The sequence below is a fragment of the Lactuca saligna genome, chromosome 4 (assembly GCF_052625555.1).
Source record: "Lactuca saligna cultivar CGN05327 chromosome 4, ASM5262555v1, whole genome shotgun sequence".
In the NCBI taxonomy this organism is placed as follows: Eukaryota; Viridiplantae; Streptophyta; class Magnoliopsida; order Asterales; family Asteraceae; genus Lactuca; species Lactuca saligna.
In genome coordinates this window covers 128,365,367-128,376,283 of record NC_136420.1, presented here as the reverse complement: position 1 = coordinate 128,376,283, position 10,917 = coordinate 128,365,367, and the positions used below count along the sequence as shown (strand labels likewise).

At 32.2% G+C, this 10,917-nt stretch overlaps 1 protein-coding gene across 1 annotated transcript; it reads right to left on the bottom strand.

The window, feature by feature from the left end:
- Nucleotides 1-3,594: 3,594 nt before the first annotated feature.
- LOC145042791 (GPI-anchored adhesin-like protein) lies at nucleotides 3,595-10,578 on the bottom strand. Its single transcript, XM_078991271.1, has 9 exons — nucleotides 10,212-10,578; nucleotides 9,779-9,886; nucleotides 9,409-9,691; nucleotides 9,260-9,297; nucleotides 9,021-9,173; nucleotides 5,237-6,659; nucleotides 4,118-5,147; nucleotides 3,948-4,031; nucleotides 3,595-3,862 (listed from the first exon to the last, which is right to left on the bottom strand). Exons 2-9 carry the CDS (start codon nucleotides 9,835-9,837, stop codon nucleotides 3,798-3,800), a joined length of 3,135 nt encoding a protein of 1,044 aa, XP_078847397.1. The 5' UTR covers nucleotides 9,838-9,886; nucleotides 10,212-10,578; the 3' UTR covers nucleotides 3,595-3,797.
- Between the last annotated feature and the right edge of the window lie 339 nt (nucleotides 10,579-10,917).

Sequence of the window (10,917 nt, the reverse complement as noted above, 5' to 3'; positions counted from 1 at the left end):
TGTAGAAAGCTCAAATGTGCATTGTGTTTGCCAATGTTGTTGAATGGATTTGTTTTTATATTTGGCGCATCTCATGTTTTTTCACTAATTATAAATATGTAGTACTAGTTAATTTTAATATATTTAAATAGAAAATGACGAAGTAACAGAATATTTATCATGGATCACGTTTGGATTTTCGTATCAGAGTTTCTATCATGGCAAAATTTATGAACTGACAAAAAAAAAAAGATGTTTTAAAAGAATAACCAAGATAATGGATGTTTCAAAAAATATCATAATTTGTGAGGAAGTGACATGGCAGATAAATTTATTAAGAAAAAAAAACCTTAACAAAATTGACCAAGATAATGGATGTTTCAAAAAATATCATAATTTGTGAGGAAGTGACATGACAGATAAATTTATTAAGAAAAAAAAACCTTAACAAAATTGAAAGGGCGTTGCGAAATAATTATCGTATAAATGTAGTTTTATAATTTAGTTTGTTATATTGAATCAATGATATATGAGAAATGATGAAACCTCGATAAATTAACAAAAAAACACTTACGAAAATCATTTTTGAGCCATGGTTATATGACGAACAATTCTTGAGAGGGACCCTCTGAGAAATTGTTCTTCAAACACATACCTCTGAGAAATTGTTCTTCGCATAATCATGGTCAAAATACGATTTTGGTAAATATTTTCAATTTCAAACACAATTTATTCAAACGATTTCAAACACAATTTATTCGATATTGATAAGTTCAAACACAATTTTTTCGAAGCACACTCTCAATTTTGTTAAGTTTTATTTTATGAATTTACCCCTATCACGTCACTTCCCCATAACTTTTCCAATTCCTCAGAGTTGAAGGAGTTATGCAGAGACCCTCTCTGCAGAACTCATGGTTATTTTCTGAAATATCCATTTTCTTGGGTCATTTTTCCACACCTCTATTTTTTGTCATTTCCCAAAATTTCCCTTCTACCACTCTAGGTTTCGTTTTGTGTTTATATATCTTTTTCAAGGTTTTTTTTCATAGATTTGTTCATCAACAAATGTTGTTAAAATTTAACAAAAATACATAATTTGCTAAACCATAATACAAGAGGAAAGTTTGTTCACATTTAGTTATTGAACTTTTTGAGAGGGAAAAGAACTTTCAACTTTGTTCACATTTAATCACTAAACTTTTTTTTATTCTATATTTGCCACTGAACTATTAAAATTGTTCACATTTACTCTTATGATCAGTTGCTACCGGTCATAAGGTCAAAATGTGATCAGCTTCAATAGTTCAGTGACAAATCCTTCTTAATAAATGAAGGTTTTTTTTGCCACATGTCAATCTTTCATGAGTTTTGATACTTGTCATTTTATGGTATTTTTGAAATAAATATTATTCACTTGTAAGTTTTTGGTTTGTTTCATTTTTTAAAATTAAAATCATATATAAGATACTTATATATGTAAAACATTAAATATCATATATATATATATATATATATATATATATATATATATATATATATATATATATATATATATATATATATATATAATATTAAATTGCAATAAATACGTTTCTTCATTTCTTATTTTAAAGTTGTACATTAAAAAATATTTTTTGTTTATATTTTAGTTTAATGTTTATTATTTTTTTAAAGCAACCTGTGTAATACATGAGTTTGACACCTACTAGAGAATAAAAAAAATTTAGTGATTAAATGTGAATAAAATCGAAAGTTTGTTACCCTTTCAAGTCATTATCCCTTATTTTTATATCTCATTAATGATGCACATGATCCTATAGGTTCATTAATCGAGTTTGTATATCCTTCGATTTTGGAAAAGTACAACAATACAAGCTATTTTCAAGAAAGAGCAATACTTGCTCCAAAGAACGAAGTGGTTCAAGAAATAAACGATCGTTTGCTATTGAAATTTCCAGGAGATGAGGTTGAATACTTAAGTTCAGATAGTATATGCCAATCTGAATTTCTCCATGATCAATTTGATGCAAATTTATATTCACCTGATGTTTTAAATGGTCTGAAAGTATCGGGTTTACCAAACCATAAGTTAGTTTTAAAAATCGGTGTTCCAGTTATGTTGCTGAGAAATATTGATCAGAAAAACGGCTTGTGTAATGGAACAAGACTCCAGGTGATTTCATTGGGCAAACGTGTTATTGAGGCACGTATCATATCTGGAACTAATATTGGAAACCACACTTTTATTCCAAGAATGTCTTTAACTCCATCAGAAAAGAAAATTCCATTCAAATTTCGAAGAAGACAGTTTCCATTGGCTGTATGTTTTGCAATGACCATTAATAAGAGTCAGGGACAGTCATTATCCAAGGTTGGTTTGTTTCTCAAACATCCCGTGTTTTCACATGGCCAATTGTATGTTGCTTTATCTAGAGTCCAAAGTAGGGACGAATTAAAATTGTTAATTTTAGATAAGGATGGTAGTCTCACAAATAAAACTTCCAATGTCGTTTATAAGGAAGTTTTTGGGAATTTATAAACAATGCTTTTCTACCATCTTTTATTTACTTTTCTACCATCTTTTATTTACTTTTCTTGTATCGTACTTCATCTATCATATTAATTAATTAATTTTTACAACTTTATTGTATTTGACTTATTCATATTAATGCTAATATCACTATTCTTCATTTTTTCTAAACTTTCATATCTTTTTTTTGTTACAAATTAAAAACTATAATTATATTTCAATTTATCACCCGTGGATTTCCACGGGTTTAAACCTAGTATATATATATATATATAGGGCTTAGGGAATATGTGGTTGTTATGTACCTAATATTAGGTATAAAACCATTAAAAACTACATAGTTTTAACAAAATACGATCAAATCTCTCTACCATCTTTCTTGTATTCTCTATTATACTAGATGATAGGCTTTCTACATACTTTTGTGGAGTTTTAAATTTTTAATTTTGCAACACAAACCATGAATAAGAATACATTATCAACTACCTATAAATATTCATATTAAAATTTAAAATATAAAACTATAGTGAACGATTTAAATTATTCATTAAAAACACAATAAACTTCTTCGCATAATACATCAAGAAGAACCATGCAAGTGTACATATGGTTGGTGTCAATGAAGGTTATGAAACCTGCTAGATGTGTAATATAAAAAACACATTCGAAATACCTAGATGTTGGGGATAAATTATGAAATCAAAAATAATATGATCTCAAAAGGACTAGGAAGAAACTAACAATGTCAAAAATTGTGTTTATTTGATCAAAATGAAGTCAATTTTAATGATTCTATACCTAATATTACATACATGACAGCCACATATTCACTTTTCTCATATATATATATATATATATATATATATATATATATATATATATATATATATATATATATATATATATATATATATATATATATATATATATCGTATTTGTATTTGTATTGTAGCCATTTGTTTTACTAAACCGAACAAAGATTCATCCTTCCAATCATGATTATGACTCGAAAACAAAGAAACTAACAAAAATCCAACACGCAATGATACTTGTGCAAACGAAGAATATCCAAATCAACAAAATTCCACCAATTTTGGATTTCTTCTTGCTCATCAAATAGAATACGCCACAAAATCCCATTCAAATCCACCAAGATATACATAACAATGATGATGAAGATCTTATATAAATGATGAACTCCATCAACCATTTTGTATTTATATATATGTACCTATGAATACGATCAAATGTTTTACACCTTCATAAATCATACCACCAACTCAACTCATCTTGGTTTTGATTCACTTCCCTTGCTTCGGAATGTTGACAAAGAAAAGAATGATCGAGGAGCTGTTGAATTTCACCAAGAAAATGGTTTCTTTAAGATTATTAATAAAAAAAATGGAATGACATATTAATAATTATAAAAAAGCACCTTTAATGGAGCTTCCAGACAGATGATCCTCCCTCAACCGGAAGTTTGCCGGAGGTGCTGGGATCGAACTTTGCAATGTATGCACTGAAATTTCCAAGAAAAAAAAAATTCCATTTAATTTATTTATTTTTAAATTAAAAAAGATAAAAAGAAAAAGAAAAGTAGGTTACCTTGATCAGCATAATAATCGGTCAAATCATGTTCATATCCCATTCTTGATTTCCTCAAATCATCTGAAGATCGATTTGCAAGATCTCTTCCATCTTCAGTGTCATCATCTCCCTCAGAAGTTGTAGCAGAGATATAATCAGGCAAACTTTCGTTATACCTACTTTGACTTTGACTATGAGTTTTCCTTCCAAATTTCAACAACCGTTTAAATCCTTTGGTCATATCCTTTTTAGATTGAATCCCGGATCCCGATGAATCGGGAACGACAACAAGACTAGGTTTTTGAGCAATCCCCCATTTCTTCCTCATTCTTGCCACGTCAGCTGTTGTTTCATTTGAATTAAACCCTGGACTCCTCATACTCATACTCATAGGCGAATAATCCACATCACAAAACGGGTAATTGGAGCGAGAATTCCATGACACCGGGCTTTCATCTGGAGGACTCACTGTAGCAGCAGCAGCTGGTATTATATCAGAAATGTTTTCGATTTTTGAGCTGTTTTCAATTTCAATTTCTGATTCCGAATTAATCAATGTTTCGGATTCAATACTCATTCTTGACTCGATTTCTTCTTCTTTTTCTTGCGTTGTATTATCATCAAACTCTTCTTCTTCTTCTTCTTCAACATCAACTGTTTCAATCACATTTACCTCTTCATTCATAGATTGAGACACTACCATTGAAGCTTTCATTTTAGCAGCAACACTTCCCGAACCAGGTCCTATACCTGTGTTCTTTCTTAGAAACCGCTTTGCTGCTGGCTTCTCTGCTTTGACAGGTGGCGTCTCCTCATTGGCACTGCTGCTTCTGCTACGTGTATAGTTTCTCATCTGAGATCGACCTCCCACTTTTCCAGAATAATAAGGCTTTGTATTTTCTTTCCTTAAATCAGAAAAATTAGGGACAGATTGTGCAATAACATTATCACTTTGTACCCTTCTTCTTCCAGAACTCGACCCCAATTTGGTGCCTGATCTTGGAATTGGTAATGGTTTTTTAATACTCTGTTGCCCAAAATCCAGTGGCTGCCATTAATTAAAGTGGTAAGGTTTTATAAAGTATAAGCAATATAAAAATTATAAGGAGAGTGAAGATGATGACGAGATGTTGATACCTCGTCTCTTTTTGAAGATGAAGGTGCGTTAAATGATCTGATCCTTTCTGCACGTTTTTCAGCACTTGAATTCTGTCTATCTGAAGACCATGAAAGTTTTGCTTTCATTTCGGTATTATTACGTTCAAGCGAATCATGCATGGCTTTCATTTTAGCTTCGTTAGAATCCCATGATTCCTTTAGTCTTGCGTCTCTTTTCTTCATGTACCTATCGTATAGCTTTCCTCTAGAATCATCAGGAATTTCAACTTCTGTCACTGGAATCGGAATTGGAATTGGGGATTCCGTTTCCGATCTTAATTGCGGTTCAGGGGTAGGATTAGGACTAGGAACAGGATCTGCGGCGACCTGCTTTCTGATTTGACGATTACTAGCGTTAGTTTGATCTCCGGGAACTCTAAGCTTATGCTCTGCAAAAAGCTTTTCGAGTTCATTTGCTTTCAATTTAAGTTCGTCGTTGAGTTCTTGATTCCCTTTCATGTTTCTCGATCCAGATCCCGATCCCCCATGGAAATATTTACCAGAAGGTGGTGGTGTATTGTATCCTGAATCTAATGGCGTCTTCTTCGGATGAGTACTTAACATCATCGTTCCTGAATCTAGCTCAGATGAAGGATTGGGTTTACTTGTTAGATCGGGTTTGTGAAATCGTTCATGAAAGGAATTGATTTGGGAATTAGTCAAGGAATCGTCATCGTCGGATTTGGTTAATGATGTCCACGACGGAGTTTTTTCCAAAGTGGAAGTCGGCTGATATGATGTTGACCCCAAGGATTCTTCAGATTTGACCGAAGAAGAAACGGTCAACTGTACGATGATGGTATTTGTTTGATCTTTTGGGACCTCAGTTTTAATGGAAGTCGGTGTATCTTTATAATCTTCCTTTTCCTTCTTCTCGTTGTCGCCACTCCATCTTTTCAAAACAGGCGAAGGAGATGATGAAGAATGTGAAACATCAGAAGAGAGCCGACGAAGCTCCGGTTTGATGCCAACGCCACTTCCGGCGGCGGAACCGGAACCGGAACCGGATCCCACCTCTTTCTGTTTGTTCTCGAAAAGGTTAATACGGTCTTGTACGCTGAGCCGCCTAGAAGACGACGTCGTCTGAGTAGCTGTCTGACTCTGCACCGGTACCGATGCGCCACCACCTTCTTCCGGTTTCACAAAACCAGAGTCGTACTCTGCATGAGCGCCACCACCTCTTAAAGGAAAGCTGGCGGCGGAGGAGAGGAATTTGGGTGGCTGGGGAGTGGTTGATGAAGATTGTTCAGCGGTGGTGGTTGGTAGATCATCTTCGAAGGACATGTCGTCGGAGGTGTAAGATGACCGGATTGCTTGATCTCCGACGTCGGACTTCCATGATGGATTGTTGAACAACTCCGGCCTTCTGTCGTAGAGTGAAATGTATTGAGAACAAGCTTCGCTGCATCAAATTTGGAAAAAATTTAAACCTCACGACGAAAAGAATGGAAAAAAACACTGCAACTGCCAGTAGCTGTCAGAAAAATTTCCAGTTCTACGTGTGATGTGTTTTTTTTTTTTTTTCTTCATTAAATATTTTTTCTTATTAAAATAAATATTGTAAAAAGTTGAAATAGCTAGAATTTTTTAACAAAAAGGTAAAAGGCAAAATTATTGAATATACTATAGAAAAAAGGACTTGGTTGTCTTGAATTTTATTTGTATTTAGTTATAATTTAAGGATAAAAAAGAGAAATTTCAACCTTTTCAAGCGTCAAGAATAAAAAAAGAATATTTTTTTGAAAAGGAATGAGTACCAAATTGCTAATGAAGGAGTGTTAAAAATTTGCTTTCAAGAAAAAGAAATAATAAACAACAAACGCAAAGTAGAATCTTTCCACATTATGTTATGTCACATTTTTTTTAATATGAATTGTGTACCCTTTAACGACAAAATGGTACAATAATATTTTCTTTTAAGGGAAAACGAGAACTCATATGATTGATTATACATCAAAAATATTACAAAGCAAGCAATTTAAAATGAACACAAGTTTCTGTAATCTTTATTAAACGTTTATTGGTAAGATATTGACTGTTATTGACAAAATATACAACCTATAATTAATTTTAAGATCCAAAAAGTAAAAATTGCCTTGATTAATCTTATTAAAATGATATAAAATATTGAACCGGTTTGAAGACAAATGATCCGTGATGGGCGGAATGCAGAAACATACATAATGCACGTGGCCGGTCCACGGCCCACCAGTGTTTTCACCAACTAAGGATCCAATGCCCCGGTTCACGGTTCTTATAAACAAAAATTACACTGAAATATTTATTAATTTATTAATTATTAATAAGAATAAAATAATCCGGCTCAAAATTAAAGTTATTAATTTAAAATCGTAGTTATTAACGAACAAAAACAAAAATAGGACTAAAAAAGTAAGAACTTCGAAAAAAATCATGCATTTCGTAGGCAGCCCAATATAGAAATTTTACCCTCTTTGGGGGAGTATCATTTTTCAAATATTTGAGCTAATTATCTTTACAGGTTAACTTTAGCGCAATAAGTCTAAATAAATATTTTGATTAGATGGAACAGTGAGTAAAATTAACTAAACAAAAGTTGTTTATCACAAAAAATGTGATGTTTGATGATAAAGGTTGATAAAATTGATCATATGTTAAACATTTAATATAAACAACACCAAAGAATTTTATGAACCAAGTCAACAATATCAATCCAGATTTAATTACAATAACTAGCAAATAGATCATCGTAACTCAAAAAATTCCAAAAAGAAAACCTTGTAGCGTATACCCAAAAAAGCAAAGTGTTGTAGCATCTAGAGCAAGAAATGCGAAAGTAGCAATGCCCAGAAAATATGATTAACTAATTCAATAGCTTAAAGTTAGACTTTATTGCCACCCACCCATCTCCCAAAAAAAAAAAAAAAAAAAAAAAAAAACCTTATTTTTAAACTTATAAGTTGGTTGTTTAACCATTTGATATGCTAAAAAACATTATTTTTTTAAAAAAAATGCTATCAGCTGGAACGTTTTGCTCATAATATATTAATAAACAAAACGTTCCATTTACTTACCTTCTTATATTACTTTTTGTTTTAAATAATGATTTTTATTAATTAAAAAAAAGTTAGTTACTCATATATAATATCAAGACTAAATTACACGAATGGTTGGGGTAATTTGTACGTTTGGTCCATAGTTTATTTTTTCAATTTGTAGGGTCATTAAAGTTTTTTTTTTTAATTGTGCGTTTGGTCCCTGTTTTACCTAAAAATACTATTTTACCCATGATTTTTTAATTTATTTAAATAAGATGACTAAATAAGGTAAGATAATATGAGACCGAAGTGGGGTTGGGGTGTGTTCATTTAAATAAATTAAAAAACCAAGAGCAAAATAGTCTTTTTATGTAAAACGGGGACCGAGCGCGCAACAAAAACAAACAGTAACAACCTTCCATGTTAAAAAAATAAGTTAGAGATCAAATGTAAAAATTGCCCCAAACCATAGGGACCATTCGTGTAATTTACTCTAATATTAACAATTACTTAATTTATAAAATTTTGAAAATGTGAGTGGTTAAGGTTGTGTTTGGCACGTCACAGCTAGCTGATAAGCTAGCTTATTTTTCGAGCTTTTTTATGTTATCGTGTTTGTTAACTAAAAAAGTAGTTTATAAGCTAGCTTTTTGAAAAGCTATTTAGGAGACTCCACGTATCTAACATGGTATCACAGCAAGTGTCTAACAACATTCCATAAGCAATGGAATGTGAAGAGTTCTTACTTTAAACGAGTGGCACCAAACCTCTCTGCAAAGAATCGAAGGTCAAATACCGATTTATGGTCAAACCCAGCTGCCCCCGCCCGCCCACAAGCCGTAACCAAATCTTTCTTCACAGTCGCCAGCCTTACATCAATTGCCCTTAAAAGTTCTTTCCTATAATAAAACAATATAAGAAATCTAAATTATTTTTCAAATTAAAAAATAAATAAATAAAAAGGTGAAGGAAGAGAGTTATTCACTTTGTTGCATCCGCCCCTGTTCCTAAGCTTGATGATCCCTACAATTATTTACGAAAACTTACAATAAGAAAAAGAAGGTCAGGAATCACATTCCATTCCGGTGTAATGCTCAATTCCATTCCCTCTTCGCATACAAAAGAATTACATACCTGTGAATATATTTTACGAGCAGCTTCAAGTTGAGACATTTCAGCATCAAAGGAGCTCACTAGTTCTAAAACCTCGGGTGTACTAACAAAACGTACAAATCTCTCCAATGTTCCTTTTGTGAACCATGTTTCAAACTTTTTTTGATTATCAACTTCAAGTTTTATAGATTGAAATGACAATGCAACTTGTTCTTCAGCGACCTTCAAGTGACTCACAAATGGCTTCACTAAACCTGATGCAATCTTTTCAGTGTTTCCACCACTAGACACATATAGTTCACATCTATATGAAAAAGTAAACGAAGAAAAAGTAAGTGGATGAGGATTTAGAGCTACCAATTGAAATGAAATAAGTCAATAAAGAGCTCACTTTGATCGTTTTGGTGAGAGATGGAATGCTGCGTAATCAAGAGGAGTGGTGGATTTCATCGTTCAAATCTTCTGGTTCTTCATATGATCATATCAGGGGATCAATTAACTGGAAAGTTTCACATCCATTCAGCGAATTATTAAGTCGTATAACGAATTGATGTTACCGATTTTTACTAATTGAACTCGTATGTGGACTGTTTCACCAAACACAAACTAAAAGAGGCAACGGAATTGAAATTCAGAAGTTACTCGGATTCGATTCTACGTATTGAAATGCTAAATCAGTCAGTTGTAAAGCGACAATTGACATAATCGTACGAAGAGGAAGAAGAAGAAGAGGAAAACCGGATGAATAAAATAAAGATTACAACTAAAAACCCTAACAAAATTCAAATGCCAGAACACGAAATTGAGCAAAAAATCGAACGTGCCTTGATAATTGCAATGTTGGGATCTTGAATTGCCACAACCGATCTTCGATTGAGAGACCAACATTGTCGTTTCCCGTTTGAGTATTCAAAGAAATGAAAACTGAGTTTTTCTTTCTTCAGGGTTTAACTGAAGAAAGAGGGAAACCATACCAAGTTAGTAGATTGTGTTCGGTTTAACTGCTCTCTGGATCACCGTTATCATTCTCTCTCACTCTCCCTCTAAGAATCATGGCATGAGAAAACAGTAGAGAAAGAGAGAAAAATGGTTAGAGTGATTTGGGTGTTCTTGTTGTTGGTGAGTCAAAGATAATTTTAATCAGTAATGGAATAACTGGGGTCGATGGAGACAATGGAAAGGAACAATAGTTGACTCTTGCTTCCTAATCCGTGGGTTTCATAATCAATTTTATTGCATCATGCATTTAACATTATAATTTGAAAAAAATACAATCAAACCATGGTTTATATTAAAACAATAGCCAAAAAGAATTTTAAAAAAAAAATCTCTCCTCAACATCTGTTAATATCCAGTTTGGTTGTAATTTTTTTTAGATACTGTGAAAATCTTTGTGAACTTTAAAAATCTACATAGCTGTAATTTACTTTGTCTTTTTAGATTTTTAAATCTTTGTGAACTTTGAAAATCTACATAGCTGTAATTTTCTTTGTTTTTTTAGATTTTCGCTTCTATGAAAAATCTTCGCAG

Bases quoted from the DNA above. Each gene is read 5' to 3' on its own strand.
- LOC145042791 (XM_078991271.1), bottom strand. From the start codon at position 9,837: ATGAAATCCACCACTCCTCTTGATTACGCAGCATTCCATCTCTCACCA. The intron at 5,148-5,236 runs GTATCAACATCT...AATTAATGGCAG, and splicing joins CATCTTCAAAAAGAGACGAG to CCACTGGATTTTGGGCAACA. The intron at 4,032-4,117 runs GTAACCTACTTT...TGGAAATTTCAG, and splicing joins CGATTATTATGCTGATCAAG to TGCATACATTGCAAAGTTCG.